Raw genomic sequence first — 24,991 nt, 5'->3', positions numbered from 1 at the left:
TTATGGTGCTCTGTGTCCCGTGATGTACGATAAAGAAAAATGGATTTTTAATACAGCTTACCTGTAAAATCCTTTTCTTGGAGTACATCATGGGACACAGAGGTCCCTCCCCTCTTTTCTGGGATCTTCATTGCTTGCTACAAAAACTGAGGTACTTCCTGTATGGGATGGGTTATATGGAGGGAACTTTCTGTCTATTGGTTGCCAGTGTCCAATCACTTATAGGTGGTGTATAACCCAGATAGTCATTATTATGGTGCTCTGTGTCCCTTGATGTACTCCAAGAAAAGGATTTTACAGGTAAGCTGTATTAAAAATCTATTTTTTCTAGCAGCCTGGCTTCTCCATGCCTTACTTTGACCGGCATAGTTAATTGCCCACTTTTTCCCACAGCCTATGAAGAGCCAAATGCCTTTCACTAGTGGAGTCCGTCAGATTTTCGACCGAAAAAAACGCTGCAGGTCCGATGAAGCCCACACACGGTCGAATTGTCCGCCAGACTCGGTCCGTCGGACCAGTCTGGTCGAAAAATCCGCTCGTGTGTACGCGGCATTACAGTCTGTCACAGTCTGAGAATACAGAAAGTAAACTAACTAGCAGATTAACCCAAGTCAATCTTATATGAACTTATATAAAGATGGAGTCACTTCTGTTTAGTCATATTACTACAAGCCCCTCTTTCAGACACGAAGGTGACTGACTTCTCTGTATTGTGACACACACGTAACAAACTCAAAGCAGGCACACAGAAGTAATGCCAGGAGCAAAATAACTACAATACACACAGCAATATCCCTGATCCAGGAAAATGCTCCATTGAAACCAAACCATCCCATGTTACCCAGGGGGTTCCCAAGTAATTATTTAGCCTTTTCATCATGTCAATACCCCCTTAGGTTCCCGAGGGGAACCATGCCCAGATCATGTCCTTTTCCAAAAACAATGACCTGGCATAATGGTTTGAGGGGGCATTTAGGATGAACACCAGCCTTGAGCAAGTGACGTTCCTCACTGTCCCCGAGAATTCCCATTATCGGAACCAATGAGGCCAAGTAACACCATCCCTTGGGATCACCCGGAATCCATGGATGGCATGTGCTTCCATAACAAATGTACGTGCTCTTGCCCAAGGCCAGTGGCTGTCTGCTAAGGACCCATTGGGCACCTTCAGAGAATCCTGTAAGGGCAAGCTGTGAGAGTAGCCTAGCCATCTCAGTATAGGGGTCAGAGGTATGCATGAAGGTATAGATAGTGTGATGTAGTGCACGATCTAAGGTGTCAAACACTGTGGAGTCCCCTCAGACTTTGAATACACATCCCCTCTATGTCTAATGAGTGTGTTATTAGTGGTGTTGTCGGGTGGGGCACATATAACCTTAAGCCCCCCCCCAGAACACAGAGGCTGGTGGATGACATGGGAACCAGTACATATATAGTACAGTGCTCATGCCAGCATCCCTCCAAACATTATCCAACAGCTGCAGTTTCAAACCATCTTACACACTGAAGTGGTTGAGCACGTCCTGGGCACACTACAACAACAATCCCAATATGCCCCTGACCCTCACCTGGACCACATTCTAAACATGCAAAAATAGCAAACAATAAACACGTAATCTCAGCTGCATAGCAATTGTCCATGGAATGCAAAGGGAGGAAGGGGCGTGACAGTCCATAAAAATAAGTGGGAGGGGCATGACAGCCTTTAGGCCAAATAAAAATAGTCCCAAAGAAATACACAAAAAGAAAGTCTCTTGGATGGCTTCTGAATGTCCATTATATTTGCAAAAAAAGGAAGGAAAAGGAAATGTCCACATTATAACTCTCATTCTCCTCAACTTTTCCCAAAACCTTTGGTTCAGTTCTGTGATCATTCATATGTATAGACATGAGTTCACTACCCCGAAACACTGCCTCTTTGTAAGGACAGAACTTGATATCCACAGACAAACTGGAACTGATGCATTGGGCTAGACCTGGGTCTTCGGGCTGGCACATCTGGATCTCTCTCATGTGGTGCTCACTGAAATTTCGTAAACCTCGGGTTTGCGTCATTTTGGCTTGCCCTCAAGGTGTCATTCCCAGGAACACTTTCCAGCAGGAGTCCGCCTTTAGTCATTTAAGCACCTCCTATGGTATTTTAACAACAAAGATGAACGACGAAGATTTCCATGTAAAAACTGTAGTCATCTCTTCATCCGGATAGGGTATAGGGCAGGGTATGAATGGGGGTGTAGGGTATGACTGGGGTGGGCATTTCTTCATGTGTAAGGGGCTGTGGGTGAATGCTGGCTGGGGCAGATACTCCCTATCCGACATGAGTAATCACAGAATCTACCTGATCAATTCAGGCCTTAACCATTGGAGATATTAAAAATAATATTCTTCATTGACTCAAACATAAGTAAAGCAAGCAGGAATGAAAATGTTTCTCAGCAAGGGTTTTCATTATATAGATTCAATATTTTTAACTAAACATTTTTCCAAATCCAGTATTACAGCAGAACTTCAACAAAACTTAAACCCCTTTAGTTTCTTCTATTCCCGGGACCCAAGTGGACCCGAGGGACTTAGAACAGAACATTTTACCCAAACACATATTCTGACTCAGAAGTCTCCCAACTTTGCAAATATGTCTGATCATCAGCACAAACAAAACATTGATGGATAAACAACATTACATCATCAACACTTCATGACTGACACTCTGGGAATTCAAAAGGTAAATATCAAGAATATTCATTCTGATTGCTTATTTCAAACAAATCCTTCCCATCACATTTTAGTACCTCATGCACTCAATATATGCAGCAACGTTTTTTCCCAAATTTCACACTTCTGTTACCAGCATGGGCCTAAACACAATATGAGACAACTTGTGTAAATTTTAAACACACACTTAAAATACTTTATTAATCAAAATAATACCCTATGCGTTCATTAAACACAATACAACCACTTTCTCATTCCACATTCATTTGGCCAATCCACTCACTCTCCATTTTTTCTTATTTCCCCTTTGAACACCTTTAAACACCTTTTAAAACCTTAATATTTTTCTGTAGTGCATAGAATTACACAACCTTAAAGTCACTTCCTTTTTCTTTACCAACCACAATTCATCTGGCAATACCACCCAGAATATAAAACTTCCTCATTCTTAGCACAGATATACTTCTCAATTATAATATTCTTAAACTTGTATTTGGTTAAAATCAACATTTTAAAATTCCCAATCATTGTTAATACAGCTTCAACACAATTAAAACCATTTGCACAAATATAGCACATTTGCTGTTATTAGAAAAGAAACACCTTTTAACTTCAATAATGTAAAGATTGGCAACTACAACTAAAACAGTCCTTAAAGTCAGACTCTAACCAAAATAATCAAGATACCCTATACATAAATTGAAATGCTACTTTTAAAAATTTGTATCTGATCAGATTCCTCAAAAAAAACATTTGGTACCAGCGCATACATGTAATTTATCAGTGACCTGTCACATTCCCCTTTTAATGTTCTCAATCTACTATGTAGTGGACATGGGCTTAATATGTGCCCAACACATTTCATGAATAGATTGACAATAGTTGCAACATTTTAACAATAAACATGTACAACATTTTAAATCTATATAGATAACTCTTCTCAATTAAATCCTTCTTTGACAATCATTCTCCAGTACAGCAAGTCTCTCTGACTCGCTGAATATGGAATGCAAATATAGCTGTGTGCTCTCCACAAAAGCGGTGGTGAAGGCCTGGTCGGTGGTTTGATTCCCTCTTCCACCTGAAGCAAAATAGCAGATCTCTGCGAGCGGATATATACCTCCATGCATTGTGCTAAACAATACTTTGGACAGGAGGAATCACTCAAATAGTAACTTTTCCTTGTCCAAATCCGCGATTCAATCCTCTTAAAGCACCCCACACAGATGAGTACCCTACTCTGTCCCTCTCACCTGCCCACTTTAGCAACGCTCTCTGTCTTGGCAGAGTCATAGGACATGTATCAACTACCCAACAATCCATCTGCATTCAGAAGAAAAAACAACTCATACTTTAAATTGGAATTCCAAAACAAGACAAAAATTCACATACACATAAAATTAAGCGTTTCTCTCTATTAACAACTTTCCTCTACTTAGGTGTCCATCTCATGAAACTGCGAACAGCGGCGATCCCAAGGATTGTCACTGATCACAGTCCACAAACAGTCCATGAAACAGAGACAATCGCGGGAGAAGTGTTTAAACGTGTTCTCCCTCCGATGATCTCCGCACACTGAGAATCCTCACTAATCGACACAGAAACGGCCAGTTTATGAAGTTGCGATCTCAGCGTCAGAATTCACACCCCCAAACTCACCAGCTCAGAGGTGGAGAATCGGGGAGTGAAGAGGGAATCTGAGGGAGAAGGAAGAAGATTTTTAACTACCCTCTACCTCATTCAGTTCCCCCAAAACAGTAACCGTGTCCCCCTGTTAGTGTACCTAGCAGCGATAATTTTATCACTGCCCAATAAACTGACATATCGGTGTTTCTATAAATCTCTGGTACCGTAATCTCGCAAAGTCTCACAAGACCCCAGCATCGGGGGCAGCTCATTGGACGAGGTGGGGTGCTTTCTGCAAGGGTTCTAGCCTCCGCACCAGCTCTCTCTCTTTTTGCCCTTGGTCGAACCTTTTCCTGGTGTGGGTGCAGGTGTGGATGCCTCCCCCAAAGCCTCGGTCTCACAGTCCTCTTCCCCTACATCAGATATGTCTGGTGCAGTAGAGGCACCATGTCCCGATGTCTGGGAATCAGCCCCCACCGCCCTCTGTACCTGTGCCTGTTGCTGAACAGTGATCTGCACATTTTACCGACCCACCTGTACCAACCCCATTATAACTTCAACAAACAAACAGGGTACGTTTACACAAAAATCCTTATTTTAACAACATACTGATAATCCAAATTTTAAACCTGGCCCGTGACACTTTAACTTCCTTATTTTAAACAAAACTCTTTCTGTGTTAACTGCTCTCTCCTTATGCAGAAGGACTCTGCAGACGTACCAGCGAAAGGTTAAGGAACAACCTCATTCATAAACTCTATGGTAAAAGGGAAACAATCCGGAAACAAAAGCAGTTGGTGTTTGAAACCTCAACACCATTGGACCCCACAAGCATCAACCAAATTAAGGATGAAATTGAAACCTTACAAAGACAACTGCAAAAACTTGCCATGAACAGGAAGCAAAAAAAACTCCAAAAGCTACACCAAGAGCAGACCTTTTGGATACAACCTAAACAACACAAAACAAACACAACTTCTATAACTCCTGCTATCAGCAACTTGGAAGCCAATCCAGAATCCCAAGGTATCCCTTGTGTAAATGCTGACTTTACAGAAAATGTGGATATAACAGAGGAACTCGGAATCATAAATTTGTCAAATCATCAACTTACTACACCAGAAACAACAGTCCTCTCCAAAGGCCTCACATTCTGCCCAACCACCAAATTGGATAAATTACAGGTATGGTCAGATATGGAGGAATTCTTTAGGAGACTAAGGCTCAAACAATATTTTGACAGTAAGGAAAGGAATCCTAGGACAATAGGAGGTTACAAAAGGAAAAAGAACAGTAACTTCACACCTCCACAAGGACGCAACCCCAAACTGGATACCTATATTGACAGCTTCAGGCTGCGAGTTACATCCCTGATATCCACCCAGCAAAAGAAAATATTATACAACCTTTCACCACTGGAGCGAAGAGCTGTACATGACCTGCGCAATAATCAGGCCATAACCATCAAACCAGCAGATAAAGGGGGAGCAGTCGTTGTGATGGATACAGACAAATATATACAAGAGGGCCAGAGGCAGCTGGCAAATACTACTTACTACAAAAAACTGGATTATAATCCGACCCAGGATTTTACTCAGCAATTAAAAGGTCTCATTGCGACAATACCAAGCCACCTACATTCAGAACTCATCAATGTGATTCCGGATAATCCAGAAATTGGAGACTTCTACATGCTGCCCAAGATCCACAAGCCAGGAAATCCAGGCAGACCCATTATAACAGGTATGAATACACTTACCGAACATATCTCAGGCCTTGTAGAAAACATGTTAAAACCTTTAGTCATGAACACTGCAAGTTTCCTGCAAGACACCACTGATTTTCTGAACAATCTTAACAATATACAACAATTACCACTTAATACACTTCTAGTCACTATGGATGTAGAATCTCTGTACAGTAACATCCCTCACAAGGATGGGTTGGCGGCATGTCACAGATTCTTATCATCCTCACCAGACCACAAATACACTGCTGAGGATGTGACACGGCTCATTGAATTCATTCTTACACACAACTACTTCACTTTCAATAATGACATCTATCTCCAGTGTATGGGTACTGCTATGGGAAGCAAAATGGCACCCCAATATGCAAATTTATTTATGGCTGACCTGGAGGACAAATTTCTGAACAGCATACAACAAAAGCCATACAGATATTATCGCTATATTGATGATATATTCGTGATATGGACTGAAGGTGAAGAAAATATAAACCAATTCTTCTCATTGATCAACACTTTTCACCCATCTATCAAACTAAAAATGGACTATTCGAACACACATGTCAACTTCCTGGACACTACAGTATACATCAGGGATGACAAGCTACACACGTCGATATACAGAAAACCTACTGACCGATGCAGCTATCTTCATAGTTCCAGTTTTCACCCCCAACACACCAAACGGGCCATCATACACAGCCAGACCATCAGATACCACCGAATTTGTTCAGACCCAGAAGACAGAGATAAACATCTCAGAACACTGGCAGACTCCTTCCATAAGAAAGGTTACAAAGACAAAACCATCAACAACAGCATAAACACAGCCTTGAAAACCCAAAGAGAAAATCTCCTCCAATACACAGAGAAAAAAACAAATAACCGAGTACCTCTAGTCACCACATACAACCCAGCACTTGAAGGGATCAAAAAGATAATCAAAGATTTACAACCCATTATAACAGAGGATGAAACTCTGAAAGGAATATTCCAACAACCCCCATTATTGGCTTTCAGACAACCACCCAACCTCAGACACAAACTAATCAGCAGGAAACTTCACTCTGATTATGAAGTCACAAATAATGGTAGCAAACCCTGCAATAAAAAACGCTGCAAACTATGCAACCAGATAAATCTATCCAAAAGTGTTACACACACAAATGGGACCTTCAGTATCATGGGATCTTACAGCTGTACCTCAAGTAATGTTGTGTACCTCATCCAATGCAAAAGGTGCAGCAAAGGATCTTATGTTGGTGAAACAGGACAGAAGTTGCAAGCGAGGATGAATTTGCACAGACATAGTGGCCAAGGCATGGAAATCTCCTACATTGGTACTAGCAGAAACAATTCACAGAATGAATAATACAATGTCCCATGCTAAGATGGTAGCCATCGATCAAAATCAAATTCCAAAATTTGAAAAACTTTGGCATCCTTGGATAAAACAACAGTTCCTGTCAAACTTCAATGACTCTGTCCTATTGCCATGGTAACAGATTAAATGACTTACAGAGACACCCATTCTAAGGCTTCAAAGAGAACTAAAAAGAATAATAAACTGATGAGCGGGACAACCTTGTGGACCATACCTCTACCTTTCAACCCTTTTTCTTCTTTCTCTTTCCTTTTCTCCATCTTATGATTAAAGCTCATTATCAGAATTTATTTGACCTATATACACTCTATTTGTAAACAATATGTATAGTAGGTATAAATCATTTAAATACCTACAAAAGTAACTAAGGAAATGATATATATCTTTAATTTAGGTTTACGTGAACCCAATGTTTAATATTTGAAATTTCATGATATTTACCTATATAAACCCTACTGTAAAACAATGAGCTTACTTTATAGATCCTTGTAAACTTACTTTATGTATCTTTATAACATTGTATACTCAATAAACTTCTTTTGACAAGGAATTTGCACAGACATACCATCAAAGAACATAAAGAAGACAGTTTATGCACACCTGTGGGACATCATTTCTCACAATCGGACCACACTATAGAAGACCTCAATGTCTTAGTTCTTAAAGGGAATTTCAGAACTATCCAGGAAAGGAAAACGTTTGAACTAAGAATGATACTTCTTTTTGACACGAAGAATAATGGCCTGAATTTAGATATTGGTTTCCTTACACATTATGCTAAAGTTTTACGACCGCTCTGTGACTAGTATCCCCCCCCTGCATTCCCCCCTAGCTCTCCCTCTGTCTTATCTCACTAACTCTGCTGCTATCTTTATTACCATTGATTTGTATGTGTTTGGTTTTCTCTTTTTTTTTTTTTTTCTTCTTCTTTAACATTCTGCTTAAAAATTTGTGAATCAGTACTGCTTGGACCTTGAAGAAGGGGACATACCCCGAAAGCTTGTCCTGAAAAATTGTATGTTAGTGCAAATAAAAAAAGTATCACGGACAGTACTCAATTTTCTCTGTGTTAACTGCTCAAAACCTCCTGTCTCGGCTATTCCTCTGAAACCGTTTCCTCAGATATATTTCGTAGTCAATAAATACATGACCAGGAAAATCTCTCGCACTTGCTACAGAAAATCATGAAAAAATCACAAATCGATCAAAAATCAATTCGTCCACGCCTGGTATGCCATGCCGATAGAAATGTCCCAACATTCATGTCCCCTTTAAATCTCAAACAGCTCCGACTGTCACTTCCCGTTTTTAAAAGCACTATTATTCTTTGCGTGTCATTTCTCATTTCTTTAAAACTGCTCTGAAATCGGCTTGTATGATAGAAACCTTCATTACTAAATAACGCCTCTCTCTCTCTCTCTCCCTCTGTCTTCACCTTCAAACTTAACTTACCTTCCCCTCAACAATGTAAGATGTTTTTATTAAAAACACCTTTAAACTCACTAATCTCATCACACCGTAGGGCGTTCTCGGAAACATTCCCTTTTCTTATACAACAACCCCCTCCAATCTAAACACATCCCTTTTGCAAACTTCAAAATACCACTGCGATACCATTCCAAGAGTCACCAAAACATGTTAAATATGAACATGTATTCCAAACAAATTACACATTTTTCAAGCAGAATAAAGCATTTATAATTACAATTCTATACACAAATATTAGCAAAGGGGAGAAATCCTATTATTCATATACTATACCATTGTCTCTTCAAAGAAAACCTTAGCAAACTTATATGAACATGCATATAACAGTACACCACTTCCACGATACCTGAACATAACAAGGGAAATTTACTTCACTCTAATTTAATTTGCCCCTTTTGGGACATCATATAACACAGTGAAAACAGGGCTGCAGGACTGCCTTTAATATTACTGCACTCACTATACATCCACCTTTTGAAGCTTGTTGAAAGACTGCTGAAGCCTGCTAGCAGCTTGCTTAAAGTGGCAGTCCACACTCCCATTAGGATCTGCATTCAATATTTATAAACTGGAGATGAATGGTACCCTGAAAGCTTTAATACAGCTTGCTGAAAATTCTCCATGTGCTTTGTCAAAGCTGGCTGTTTACACTCTCCATATATAAGACGTAGCCTGTGTGAAACAGATCTAAGAATAACCCGAATCTGGGACAGTACCATTAAAGTCCTTAACCTGTTGCACGTGGCAAACCACCAAAACGCTGTGTGTATTTATAGGCACAGACGCCGAAAAGGCGTTTGATAGGGTGAGTTGGCCATGTATGTTTGCGATCCTGAGCCATTTTGGACTCGGGAGCAACATGATCAATTGGATTTCCACGGTTTACGCAGGTCCCTCGGCCAGAGTCCGGGCCAATGGAGTGTCTTCGGACCCATTCCCTATCATGAACGGGACTAGACAGGGCTGTCCCGTCGCCCCTGCTTTTCGCCCTGTCCCCCTTGAGCCCTTCCTCTGCCATGTGAGGCGCAACCCTGACATCTCAGGGATTGAGGTGGATCGCTCGCAACAAAAGGTTTCGGCTCATGCTGATGACATGATGGTTTCGATTACCAACCCGACAATTTCACTACCGAATCTACTACGCAAATTTGAACGTTATGGTACTCTTGCCAACCTCAAGATAAACTTCTAGTCAGAGGCGATGGGGGTGGGCATACCGCAGCCACAGCTCACATACCTCCAGACTAGCATAAACCTGAAATGGACTACCACGGCCTTAAAGTACCTAGGTACGTTTATCCCCCCGAAATTCTCCAAATTATTTGATCTTAACTTCCCGCCCCTCCTGAAAACAGTCAAACAGCTTCTAGATAAGTGGAATACTGGCCTACATTCATGGTTTGGCCTTTGTAATATTCTGAAGATGACCATTTTACCTAAGTTCCTTTACCTTCTGCAGGCCCTTCCCATACTTATCCCGGTGAGCTACTTTAAACAAGTACAATCACTATTCATAGCGTTTGTTTAGGCACGGAAAAGACCCCGTCTCAGTAGAAGGATACTGTACCTCCCTAAACTATATGGGGGCCAGGCGCTACCAGATGTCCACACTTATTATCGTCCTGTTCCTCTTAGTAGACTGGTGCAGACACAAGGAGACGAAACTGTGGCCTCAAATAGAGCAAGCCCAAAATGTCATCCCTCTTCGGAGAGCCCCCTGGTGCCATTTGACACTCCCTATGGCTATCAAGCGACACCCACTAATAGGTACTACCACCAAAATCTGCTCACATCTTATATCCATTGCTGCCTCCCCTTCCCGGAGTTCTCCTTTATACCCTGTACTAGGCAACCCCCAGTTTGAACAGGGCTTATACGACACAACCTTTCGGGGACTGAGTGAGGTGGGTCATTTTCAGGCATCACACTTTAGCTCCTAGGGCAGATGGGAAAACTATAGCACAGTTGGTAGATCCCACAGGCCCCTTTCGCCTAGACTTTTTTAGAGCACTACAGCTTCGACGCTTTCTGAGACACATACGACCACCCAACGACGCTAGTCAACCCCTCACGTCAATAGAAGGCAGAATCACATTACAGTCCGGTCTCATAAGAGGACAGATGAACATGGGTGACACCCAGAACAGTCATAAGAGATCATCCAGACCATTACTACTAACTACACACCTGGTGGGGTATCAATCCCTGTAACATTAAGGAAAGTAATGAGATGGATAATCTGTATGATATTGTAATGTAACTCATTTCCTGTGATTTGATGCTCCTTGTATTTGATATATTGTTGAAATGTTGTCCCTATGGGACCCCTTCTCTCAGAATCAATAAAAAATTAAAACAAAAGAAAGAATAACCCGAATCTGCCACACATTTTGGTAACGCTACCGAAGCTGGCAGCATTTCCAATCTGCCACAGACCATTTTAAAGGAAAAAGCCTGAAAAGTGTTGTAAGTGCTTTATTGAATTCCCCCTGATTGTGTGTTCTCAGCTTTTAGGGCTTAAAGGATAAGTTCACTTTTGGAACATGTTACATGTTCCACCTGTTTTTAGGGTGGAACATGTAACATGTTCCAGCGTCTACAGCCTTTCCCCCTGCTCCCACCCTCTCTGTGACAGCGGGCTGGGGATCTTCTCTCTGCACCCGCTGTCACTATTTGAAAATAGTGCAACTGTGCAGGCCTCCGCCCACGCGGCCACATCATTCATTCACAGTTTCCTGTAAATGAATGCCTACGAGTACCATCATCCATTGAGGCTGACGGCTTGTAGTTTTCAGTGAGCTGCAAGGGCGCTGGTGAGCATCCTTGTAGTCCATTGATCTTTCTGCTCTCAGGAAACCGGCCCGTGGTTAATCAAACCTTTAAGCACTCTGCAGTTCTTTTATACCCTACCACTGATTTGGCTATTACTCAGGTGCAGTGGTCAGTCTCAAAATTCTTGGTTGGCTACTATGAAGTAGATCTGGAATATTGTATTTACAGCGGCAACAAAAGTATGTGAACCCCTTGGAATTACCTGGTGTTCTGCAATAATTTGCCATAAAATTTGTCACAGCAATAGACAAACACAATGTACTTAAGCTGATAACACACAAAAAATTCTAATTTCTCGTGTCTTTATTGAGCACACCCATTGAAAAAACACAGTGCTGGAAGAAAAAGTAAGTGAACCCATAGACTAATAACTTCAACAAAAGCTAATTGCGGTCAGTAGTTTGCACACCTGGAGTCCAATTAATGAAATTAGTTTGGAGATGTAATTTAGCCTCCATTCAAACCAGTGCAATTGTCATGCAATTTCACAGGTCCAAATCGCATGACAAGTCGCACCCTATTGTGGGCAATAGAATTGTTTAATTCGGTGCAATGACGACTTTACGGTGCTGCATCCAAATGAAAGACATGCACTGCACTATTTTTGCTGATTTCAGGTGCGACTTGCATGGACATCTGTACATGAAGTTGCACAGATGTCAGCCAAGTTGCACCTGAAGTCACACTGACCTGCAGCTTTGAAATCATGCAGCTTCAAGTGAAGTAGTACGATTTCAAAGTCGCATTCAGGGCTTAGCGCTACAATGATTGATAAAATACACTAAAACATTTTAAGATTGCTGTTCATAGGAAGTATCAGTTGATGTGAACCATGCCGCGCAAAAAGGAGCTTTGTGAAGACCTATACGATCAAGAATAGTTGATCTGCAAAACGCTGAAATGGATGCAAAGCAATCTCAAAGTATTCAGGCATCCTGATGGTTGGATGGGCAACAGTTAGACAAATTGCCTGTAAAAGCAGACTGTTTATTACTGTGGTTATGCTTCCTAGATGTAGACGCCCAGCCAATCTGACTCCCAAGGCACAATGCAGAATCCCCAATAAGGTAAAGACAGACCTACAAGTAACAGCTTAAAGCAAATTTCACGTGCCTGTTCTGTCCATGAGTCTACCATACAAAAGTCTTTGAACAGGCAGGGTGTCTATAGCAGAACACCATGGAGGAAGTCGCTGCTGTCCAAAATAAAGACATTGCTGCACGCCAAAAGGCAACTTGGTGAACTGCAACATTACTAGGAAAATGTTTCATGGACCGATTAATCAAAAATTTAATTGTTCTGGAAGAATACTCAGTGCTATGTATGGCTCAAAAAGGGCATAGTTTACCAACATCAAATTCTCATTCTAACAGTGAAGTATGGTGGAGAAAACATCATGATCTGGGCTTGCTTTGCTGCCCCAGGCACTTGCCATCATCAAGGGGAAAATTAATTCCCAAGTTTACTTAAATATCCTACAGGATAATGTCAGGGTGGCTGTCCGCCAGCTGAAGCTTAGTGGAAGTTGGATGATGCAGCAGGACAATTATCTTAAGCATCCACGTAAATCCAACACAGACTGGCTTCAGAAACAGAAAATGCACCCTTTGGAATGGCCCAGACCTTAACCCTATAGAGATGCTGTGAAACGACCTCAAGAGAGCCATTCACACCAGAAATCCTACAAATGAGTCTAAGCTGGAGCAGTTTTGTGGATGAGAATGGTCAAAAATTCCTTATGAACTTTGTGCAGGTCTGATCCTGAGCTGCCAAAATCATTAAAATTGATAAACATTAAAATTGTTTGTGTTATCAGCTATTGTTGTGACTTAGATGAGGATCAGATCACATTTTATGGCAAATGACCGAAGAACACCAGTTAATTCAAAGGCGTTCACATACTTTTTTTTGCCATGTATTCTACATCCTACAAGTAATAGTCACTATGAAAGTGTATTACAGTAATCTAGGAAGTCCAGCCAACCTGTCTCTTTCTCTGGAGCCACAAAGATATGTGAAAGCACCAGTGGATTTGAAAATAACAGCTATGTCATTAAAAAAGGGTTCTCAAAGATACCACACACATTGCTGTTTCTGGCTTTGCATAAAACCATAACTTATTTAGAATGTATTTTTGCACACAAGTACTGTTCGCCTAGAGGTAGCACATTGCAATGCCACGTAAAATATAGTTTGTCGACTTATCTTTTATATCCCAGTACTGTTGTTCCTGAATTAAAAATACAGGCAAACAGGAGAAATATCAGGCATGCATTGTTGTAAAGTATTGTTTCATTGACCACCTGAGTATACACATAATAATATGCAGCTAAAATAATAATATACCCTAAAACAAAAGTCATTTTTTTCCCCTACTTTCTGTACTAGACTCTTCTTTCGAAGACATTATCCAGTTAATACTGTGATATTCTGTGCCCTCGATCCACAGGACAGAAAGTAAGAAACATTTATGTCACTCAGAAGCTAATATTGAATATCCATCCAAAGTTTGCAGCTAATTTTTGTTTTTCCATTTAGATGGAAGAGAGATGGACTTTCTGCAAAGTAAGTATAGGTTGTTTTGAATTAGATGTACTATTTTGGTGATAATGCATGTCACTAATGTGCAGGTAGAATGTTTTAAAGAAAATGTGTATAAATATAAAAAAAAAACAGGTCAAGTATAAAGGTACGCTTCTGTCAAAATGTAAAAATAAACCTTAGAATGCGTACAGGGGAGAGCTAATACTAAACATACCTAGCTCTTTGCTGTCTTTCACAAATAAAATCCTGCTATCAAAGAAAGACAGTGTAAGCAATTTCTCACTGTTGCTATTCAGGTTGGACTCTGCCTTTTTGTATGTGGTTGATAATACAAAAAGCAAAATTAGATCTTGCACAGGACAAACATCTGGAAGTATATTCCCAATGAACCTGTCAGATACTTTCTGGGAATCTGGCCACAGGTATACAAAATCAGATTAACATTTTTGCTGCTCGATCCTTTAGTTTCTTTTTTTTATGTGACTCAATAATATATAGTAAATAGTGTGCTGCTATTTATCAAACCTATATTTTTAGTAAAATAACGCAAATTAATTTAATGTACATAAACACACCCAAAATTACCCAATTTTTTGGCAACATATAAAAGATGTGACTGGAAATGGTAAAAACCTTTCAACATCAGATCACCCCAGCCTACTCATTAAACATTTACATTCCCAATCCAGTGCTGTGGAAGCTCTGATGGCAGTGGGAGCCATTGGCTTCTGCTGCTGTGAGTCCTATTCAGTGCTATGTGTGTCTGTGGATGCACAGAGCCCAGCTGAGGAGCATGCCAGCGTGTGTGCCCCCATAGCACACAGCTTTTTTTAATTTTTTTTATATTGGAGTTTACAATACAACACAACACAATACAATACAGGCGCACCATAAACCAAAGAGAAGGAAAGATGTACCCCAATACACCACGTCATATAGTTCACATCGCAAGAAAGGTCACAAGCTACCACAAAGGTACATATAGATTATTGCAATCATCATTTGACCTTCTACAAGAATCCAGCCACTAGATAGCAAGCTTGCCAGATAATGTACAAGGGCACATACATAGCAGCAAAAACATAAAATCTTATTCCTAAAATGAACGCAAAATGAACCCAAAAAGGGTACCTGCATACAGAAACCACATGTGTAAGAACAAGCTGAAATTCTGAGCTCAATGTTTCGGAGATCAAGTATATTGAGTAGGGGGAATGCAGAGCAATGGAGCTAGTAGTAGGAGTAGCTCTTCATGTGCATTAGGGATTTCGAAGCGAGAGGGCCATCTATGCCATAAAACCCTCAAGAATCCGGAATCCCATAGTACTACATCCAGCCGGACTATTTGTCTTTGAATTGATCAAGTTTATTCTTAACATCATGGATCCACTGTTCTGCCTCCATGATGCTATCCATCTCTCTTTTCCAACCCACAACTATAGAGCAAACAGCCTGCTTCCAATATCCATCAAGCTTTTGCCGCATTAAACAGGTGCTACAGTTAGGGTTACACTTTTTTAATACAATCTAACGGAGGAGGGTATGTCATGAAACAGAAACTGCAGTGGTGTACATTTATTTGGACAAATGAACATTTAATACAGAGATTAGATGAGCTATTATCCTTCCGACTCCCTCCCTTTGATTGAAACTGAGAACACAGCAGGAAGGCAAGTGGAGGGAGGGAGGATGAATCCCTCCTCTGATCATTGATTTCTATGTGTAGACTTGAGCTTCAGCTGTTGAGCTCTGTAAGTAAAGGCAGTCTTTTTTTAAAAGAATGCCAGTAAGGATAACTTGGAAAACCTGAGAAAAGAAGCAGAGAGCTTTGCTGGCTATAACTGAAAATATATTATTGCTATTTACCTGACTAAAAAAAAAAAGAAAACCTTATATATTGTTTTTATACCTGACCATGATAAATGAAAACCATTAATTAAAGGCTTATATTGCATGATAAGCATTATGTAGTATGATATACATTTTTTTTATTTTATATTTTTTCCCCACAGAGTCTTTGGCTTTGTAGCCAGAAAGGGCAATGGAAATGAGAACATCTGCCACCTCTTTGCAGAACATGATCCAGAGCAGCCGGCTAGTGCTATAGTGAATTTTGTGTCAAAAGTCATGATTGGTTCCCTGAAGAAAATGTAGTCTTGCTTTGGGAAAAAAAAAAGTTGGTTACAATTTTTATTTTTAATGACACAATCACATTTTCTTTGCATTCCTACAAGAACAGAGGGAGTTGGATACAATTCACGTTTTGAAGTGCAAAACCTTTGCAAAATGTTAAGAAAATATTATTTCTAAACAAAAAAAGTTAAGAGTAAAGCCATTCTTCTCACCTTTATGCTTTGTACATGTAAGGAAAGTGTACCATGCACTAAATTAATGAATTGTATCCCATATGTACAGATAGTGGTGCGCATACACTTTTTAGTGTTATATTTTTGTCAGATATTTTCTCTATATTTGCATTTAATAACTAATAGAATTTAAAACTGTGCTTTAGCATTGGAGTTAAAGGAATGTTAATGGAAATAAATGTGCAAGTGTTTTTGAAAGAATTGAGAATATACAGTGGTAGATTGGTTTAAAAATGTAACAAAAATCTGCTGCAAAACTTGAGCAATTCAAGCTGAGCATGTTACAAAAAAATCCAAAAAACAGCACTTACCCTCTGAAAACCACATGTCAAAAAGATGAGTACATATCAGGGATATAGGCATCTGTAATTCTATACAATTTTTTTTTTTCTTGAAAAAGTTCAGCTTGGCCCTTTGGCTTTCTCAAGCTTCCTGTTGCTCAAACTAATCATACACCGTGAACAACAGGGAGGTTTTGGGGGTGGCAGAGTCAGGGCCAAAATACAACCTTCATAGTAAAAGTGTATAGAACTCCACTGTCTATTACTTTGAAGCCTCTGATTGTTTTGATGTGGTATTTTTTTTTTTTTTTTTTAGTTTTTTTTTTTTTTTTATCATACGTTTAGTTTGGATTGCTGATAATGTGGAAGTTACAGGTTAACTGTGAGCTGATGAAGGCACATTTGTAAGTGAAATTTTACAGGCAAGTTATTGTAGTTCACAAATGTAAGGAAAAGCAAAAAAATGGATAACTTCATCATTTCATTTTGTATGGTGTTTATCAATGGTGATTTTACATTGGCTGTTGATGTAATGATGATGATTGTGTATGCAGGTTTTGTTTTCCAATTGTGGTCTGTTATGAGCAGATTTTACTGTAATGTTCTTTAACACCTGTGCAAAAGGTTCTAGACCATGTATATAAATATTAGGATATGGAATTATTTTCCATTTATTTATGGATTCTAAAAGATCAGGTACAATATATATGTTCCTCATAGAGAAATGCACATTACTAACAGCTATATAAACACCTTTTACACCCTGTAGTGAAAAGGACTCACACAGGTACACAAAATTGTAATAACCTTACAGAGATGGAAGAATAATTGTATTTTGGCTTGTATCAATTTAAAGATAAACCTAGAATCATTCAATCCATAGCTACTGTAATGTGCCAACTCTAAGAATTGTCTTTTTTTGGCTTGTACAATATATGTTTGTTTTGAATGCAAATACTTTGTGGTTTATGCCTTTTCAACTTTGTGTCTTTTCAACTCTCAGAGATATCCTACATCATTTATAAATAAGTACAATCAGTCACCAAATCTTTAATTAGCATAAAAAGACATAATTGCCACCTTGTTTAGCATAAAAGACTTTATCTGATGATGACTCTAGACCAGCCTTTTTCAACCAGGGTGCCTTGAAGCTTCTTTAGTGGAGCCTTGGCAAAATGCATCAAAAATGGTATTCAAGCCAGCAGGTGGATGAAGCCTGTCCTTTAGTTACACAAAGCCACAGGTTTTCATTATACGCATTTACGACTTTCTAGACACTGGCAACCAATGTTGTCATCAGTTGATATGTAGGATGTCGGTTGCCTCCACAGTATTCTTGTTTGACCCTCCTCTACCTCTCTCCCTCAGCACTGGAGTCACATTAGCTGACTGATGAAGATAAATTGAGGGAGAAGAGAAACATTGGAATACTAGGGAGTACCAGTGTGCAAAAGTGTATTTGCTTTGAAAGAAAAAAATCACCTCAAACGTTGGGTGTCCTACATGTGTGGATGTTGCTGCATTATGTAAAATTATTAGAATCGTTTTTTACATTTTAGAATGGGGTGCCTCAAGACTGTCCATAATTTTAAAGGGTGCCTTGACTGAAACAAGTTTGAGAAACACTGCTCTAGACCCCTGGAATTAGAGGTGAGATGTCACAGTTTCTGCTCTGCCAATTGCCCGACCTCATGGTAATAACCATTGTCTTCTAATGTGTGCAAGCAAGGGTAAAAGTATAACCTAACCGATCCCTGCCATTATAAGAAATGTAAGCAGCTACAGAGGTCTGTGTTTTGACGGTGGTAGGGTTATTTGGGAGCTGGAAGACCATGTGCAGTAAATGTCAGACCTTAGAGCTTCACATTTCTGATTCTTAGCACTAAGTGTTATCCCTCAAACAAACGATGTGCTTATTTATAATGGAGAGCATAAATGCTTAATTAATGTGCAGAGCATTTTTTTATGGAAGTATCGCTAGATTTTAAATAGACTCCTAAGTAAATGTAAATACAGTTATAAATAAAAAGGGTTAAATAGTAAACCTGTAAAATTATAGTAATTTAGGACAAAAGGTTCATATTCTTGCTCAATAGCAACCGGTTCTGAAGCAAATCGGAGAGAAATATGGAAGCTGCTATTGCTGTCAGATCCCCCAATCTTTATAACTTGTTCTAAGTCAGTGACTTTAAAAGTACTGAAGCTCTTGGATCAGTGTTAAAGCCAACTAGTACATTCAGAAGAAAAAGACAGCATTTGCAACCTCCATACATCCTCAGCACAGGTTTGTGCTTCTGACAAGTTAGCACACTGCGCCAATAGTACACATTCCTTACAATATGTTGTACAGGCAGTTCCCGGGTTACAAACAAGATGGGGTCTGTAGGTTTGTTCTTAAGTTGAATCTGTTTGTAAGTCGGAACAGGTACATTTTTTAAGTGTAGCTCCAGCCAAAAAAAAAATGTTTTCAAGCTTTTTGGATATAGCATAGGGAAGGGTTAACACCCCTGTAATGTTTTTTGCTGTCTGCGCCCCTGTTCAGAAGATTTCAGCTCACTTTCTGTCCCTTTTAGAATTGGATTCTGACAATTTTGGGTTGTTGTGGAAACAAGCCTTGGTGATAAAGCTTCAGTGGAGATACCTTTTTCCCATAATAGCTCTTACAGGAGTGAATTTCCCTTCCTAGGGGTAGATTTCCTCTCACTTCCTGTTGTCTCCCTCCGTTTGTAAGTAGGAATCGTTTGTAACTAGGGGACTGCCTGTATTTGTTTTGTTTTGTAATTTGTTCATTTTTTATTTTAGTTTACAAATTACAAACATGTCTCCTATATTTCTTTATCATAATATATTTGTTTTTGCACCCTAGCTTAAAAGGGCTTGAAACTTATCAAAAGAAAATATATCACAGACATATTGTGAAGTTGTGGAACCTTTAATTCCTACACTGTCCATAGTCTGATTCTAGATGACTTCCACTGTTGGGTGCTTTTGAAAACTAGTAGGATATTCAGCCTGACATAGAGCAGCGATAGGATCATGCAGTATTCGGGATGTCTGACTGCCAAGTATGAATAGTATCGGTGATCACAAAACACACATTCAGACATTTTACAGCATTTATCTTACTCTGGCTAGATGTCATTAAGGGTTGGTGGTCTACAAAAGTGATACATTTACCTTGTATATGTTGCAGTATATTTGTTTCAAATGGCTGGATAAACATAACTATGTGCAATAAATACTAATTTCTTAAATTACATATTACCATTGACAGATTCAAGCCATGCATCAGAAATATCTTCCAGTAACCAGGTTTTCTAATTCATGTAATGAAGTTAGTGACCATAGTTAGTGGAGATTGTGCCTTAATTACCTCCATGTAAAAAAAAAAAATGTTTAGAATTGCCTTTAAAAAAAATGATATCTCAATTAATTTCTTGTAATTCGTTAAATAACTATGTTTAGCAATTGCTAAACATATTTATTTACCAAATTACAAGAAATTAATTGAGATCTCATTTTTTTTCTGTCCCAGTATTCTTATTTCAAGTATTGCTCTTAAAACATATTTTCGGGGAAGGGGAAAATGACAGTATTTTTATATACATTTCTAATTAACCTATTATTTCCAAGACATTGCACACTTTAGTCCATGATGCAGTCAAAATGTAGAAAAAATTTAAAACCTTATTTTTATATGCTATGCAAATTAATTGCTCGTGTATGTTTCATATCTTTGTTTTGTGTGCCAAGATGGAATATTCTAAGGTCTTTCTGCGTGTAATGACTTTTAATCCTAGAATGTTTCAAAATTTAAAATTAACCTTTGAAGATATAAATATGGGCGTTTCAACTTCTGACCTGATTTCAAAGATGCATTCCAGGTTTGTCTTCCTTCACTATTTGGCGAGTCACTGACCCACAAACAAGCATGAGTATATCGGGTGTTGGGGCACTTCTTCATAAGAAAGGAAGGATAAGGCCCTCCAGCATGCACCTTCAAAAACAGGCCAGATCCTATAGTCTATGTTGACGGGTTCTCTTAAATTCATGACTAACAGGTCAATTAATTAAATTAGTAAATGTATATTATGCCAAAACAGTTCAATGTGATAGTGCTATGTATTGAAAAGCTCGGCACTTGTATGGACTGCTATTGCCAAAATTACTTATTTTATGTTTGTTATGTATTGTTTACCGTTGTATTATGTGCTTATTCTTGCATCTTTTTTTCTTTTTACATGTTGTTCTTTTCCTATGGATATACTACATCTGCGTTAACAAAATAAACTGGCTTTAAATATATTGTTTTAATTATAGACTTCTTATGGACCAATCAGAAATCTCACATCTTTTTAAAATATTGAAATATTTTTGTAGTGTATGTTTTATTTTAATTCTATATTTTTAATATGACATATTAGAGAAGTAATCATAGTTAATAAATGTGAATATACAGTAGATTCATTTACTATGTCCATTCTAAGAATGTACACAGGTACTGCAGTGCTTTTATACAAATTACATATTGCTTTATGACTGTAATGCTTTTGTTACTCAGCATTACTACATGCAAATTTACTCAATTTATGTTTAAATAAAATATCGTTTGTATATTTATATCTGTTATACTGTCATTTATATATGGCTAACTTGGATGCCCTTCACATTTTCCCTATACTAAGCTGTGTCTACTGAGTAAAAAATGAAAGTATATGTCAACCCAAAACCTTTTTTCTTGTTTTGGATAGCGTGGGAAAGGATTAGAACTCCTGTCAGATATTGCTATTCAGTGCTCTGTTAGTGAGATTTAACCTCACTTCCTGTGTTGATGACAACAATTTCATTAAACAAGAAATGATGGAAAATCTGCAATAGAAACGCAGACAGAACATTTCCACCTGTGTTGCTGTTGGAGATTTCCCCTCACTTCCTTTCTAGTATAAATGTCAGCAGGACAAGTGAAGGGAAATCTCTCTAATGAAGCCCTGGATAGCAGTTAACAATTGAAAGTGGATCTATCCTTTCTTCATTTTATCCAAAACTAATAAAGTGACTGAATATACTGTATCTCCTATCAAGGAGGAAAAGGAGAGAAATGGCCCATAATGTTAAAAACAACCGGTAAATTGTAAACGGTAGGTATTATTCTGATGGCCGCATTTTCAATACCATCTACATCAATAGATAAATAAATGGCCAGAAGCTACTTACCAGTATATTTAGCATAACATATACATCTTCAAAATGTATTAATTTATACTCTCATAAAAATAAACCCATCTACAAAAACATGGATGAGAGTCTCAGATAAAAACTATGGGGGTTATTTACAAAAGGCAAATTCACTTTGCACTGCAAGTGTACTTGGAAGTGCAGTCGCTCTAAATCTAAGGGGTAGATCTGAAATGAGTGAAAGCTCTGCTGATTTTCTCATCCAATCATGTGCAAGCTAAAATGCTGTTTTTTATTTTCCTTGCATGTCCCTCTCGGATCTACAGCGACTTTACTTCCAGGTGCACTTGCAGTGCAAAGTGAATTTTCCTTTAGTAAATAACCCCCTATGTGTGTGTTTGTATATATATTTTAAAAAATATAAAAATGTTATATATATATATATATGTGTGTATATACACACACGCACGCAGATTAAATATACAATTATATCAAAGTACATAAAATAGAAATGCATATAAATGATTACATAGAGAGCTAGGATAATTTGCTTTGTATGTTTTCCTAATTTGCCCTAATTAATACTTATGTTTTGTTAATTTGGGTGCTTCAAACATAAGACTTAGGCTGGGTTCACACCATTGCGAATTGGGTGCGGGATACCCGCATCCAATTCGCAATAGCAGGAGATTTTGATCGGCTCTCTATGGAGGCGATTCAGCAGGTCTGATGCGTTTTGCACAAAAACGCTGTGCGTCTTTTGGTCTGTTTAAGGTCCGAATTCAGCCCAAAATTTGGTCTGAAATTGGACCTGAAACAGTGTACCGGCAAGCACCAGACCCCTGCTGTGAGCCGCATGTGGCTCATATGTGAACCGAGCCTTAGGCTATGTTTCCACTAGTGCGACTTTTCATGCGACTTGGGACTGAAAAGTCGCATGACAAATTGTATCCCATGATTTCCAATGAGTACCGTTCATATCTGTGCGACGTCAAGTCGCAGCGACTTCAAAGTAGTCCCTGCACTACTTTGGTCCCACTTTGATGCGACTTGAGGTCCATAGATACAGGCATTGCTTCAAATCGCGGTAAAAAGTCGCGGTAAAATCGCTGTAAAAAATCACGGCAAAATCGCGCGACTTTGGGGACGCAATAGTGGAAACATAGCCCTAAAGTGGATGTAAACCCTCACATATACCTAGTGAAGTGAACAGCCTCAGATGATACACAGAGATGTAACAAATCTCCCTACATAAGTTTTACATGTATATCTGCTGTCTTCAGCTTTATATATCCTTTAGAAATTGCTCATCGTGTTACAGACTCTCTCTTCCTGTTCAGCACTGGGAGTGGGTTATCGGCATACAGCCAAGACAGCTGATTGGAGGAAGGGCACACACCCCTACTTCACATTGGCAAAGGAAGGAAGTAATGTGCAGAGCTCTGCTGTGAGAAGTCAAGCTCTCTGCTAATCTATTTATAGCCATCTCCCATGACACAAATTTTAGGCTGCTTTTATCTCCTGTGTTGGAGAACTTGTCAGAAGTTATCAGAGCTACAGAGCATGAGAAAACCACGGGACTTTAGTGTTTTGGAGAGAGATAAGAAAACACTACAGATATACAGTGGGGAGAACAAGTATTTGATACACTGCTGATTTTGCAGATTTTCATACTTGCAAAGCATGTAGAGGTCTGTAATTTTTATCATAGGTACTCCTCAACTGTGAGAGATGGAATCTAAAACAAAAATCCAGAAAATCACATTGTACAGGCAGTGCCAAGTTATGAATGACTCCTACTTACAAACGGCCTCAAATGCCGACCACTTGTGCTCCACGCTGGTCCTGGATACCTGCGGACACATCCCATACTGCAGTACTGCATGGCCAAAAGAGCCCCAGATAACATAACAAGCACCCAGAACATCCCACATCCATGCACAGGCGGACGTTACACTTACGAATGCAGTGTTCCGACCGGTTAAGTTATGCTTACAAATGTAGTGTTGCGACTTACCAAAAACTGTGACTTACTGACAAACCTACAGTCCCTATTGTGTTCGTAACTCGGGGACTTCCTGTATGATTTTTAAGTAATTCATTTGCATTTTATTACATGACATAAATATTTGATACATCAGAAAAACAGAACCTAATATTTGGTACAGAAACCTTTGTTTGCAATTACAGAGATCATATGTTTCCTCTAGTTCTTGACAAGGTTTGCACACACTGCAGCAAGGATTTTGGCCCACTCCTCCATACAGACCTTCTCCTGATCCTTCAGGTTTCGGGGCTGTCGCCGGGCAATACGGACTATCAGCTCCATTCAAAGATTTTCTATTGGGTTCAGGTCTGGAGACTGGCTAGGCCACTCCAGGACCTTGAGATGCTTCTTACGGAGCTACTCCTTAGTTGCCCTGGCTGTGTGTGTTTCGGGCCATTTTCATGCTGGAAGACCCAGCCATGACCCATCTTCAATGCTCTTACTGAGGGAAGGAGGTCGTTGGCCAAGATCTCATGATACATGGCCCCATCCATCCTCCCCTCAATACAGTGCAGTCGTCCTATCCCCTTTGCAGAAAAGTAGCCCCAAATGATGTTTCCACCTCCATGCTTCACAGTTGGTATGGTGTTCTTGGGGTTGTACTCATCCTTCTTCTTCCTCCTAACACGGCAAGTGGAGTTTAAACCAAAAAGCTCTATTTTTGTCTCATCAGACCACATGACCTCCCATTCCTCTCCTGGATCATCCAGATGATCATTGGCAAACTTCAGACGGGCCTGGACATGCACTGGCTTGAGAAGGGGGACCTTGCGTGCAATGCAGGATTTT

The 24,991-nt window shown here is 39.3% G+C and overlaps 1 protein-coding gene across 3 annotated transcripts in view; it reads left to right on the top strand.

Annotated features, from left to right (window-relative positions):
* TNS3 (tensin 3) overlaps nucleotides 1-21,600 on the top strand; it is a 621,029-nt gene extending 599,429 nt beyond the window's left edge. For all 3 annotated transcript variants that reach the window (XM_073630678.1, XM_073630677.1, XM_073630679.1), the window contains 3 exons: nucleotides 14,178-14,246; nucleotides 14,328-14,354; nucleotides 16,346-21,600. In XM_073630678.1, the coding sequence (XP_073486779.1) occupies nucleotides 14,178-14,246; nucleotides 14,328-14,354; nucleotides 16,346-16,487 (238 nt within the window). In that variant the 3' untranslated portion in view covers nucleotides 16,488-21,600. The remainder of the gene's footprint in view (nucleotides 1-14,177; nucleotides 14,247-14,327; nucleotides 14,355-16,345) is intronic.
* The last annotated feature ends 3,391 nt before the right edge of the window (nucleotides 21,601-24,991 follow it).

The sequence above is a fragment of the Aquarana catesbeiana genome, linkage group LG05, assembly GCF_042186555.1.
Source record: "Aquarana catesbeiana isolate 2022-GZ linkage group LG05, ASM4218655v1, whole genome shotgun sequence".
Classification (NCBI taxonomy): domain Eukaryota; kingdom Metazoa; phylum Chordata; class Amphibia; order Anura; family Ranidae; genus Aquarana; species Aquarana catesbeiana.
The sequence above is the reverse complement of the archived record's forward strand: the minus strand, read 5'-3'. Positions and strand labels throughout refer to the sequence as shown.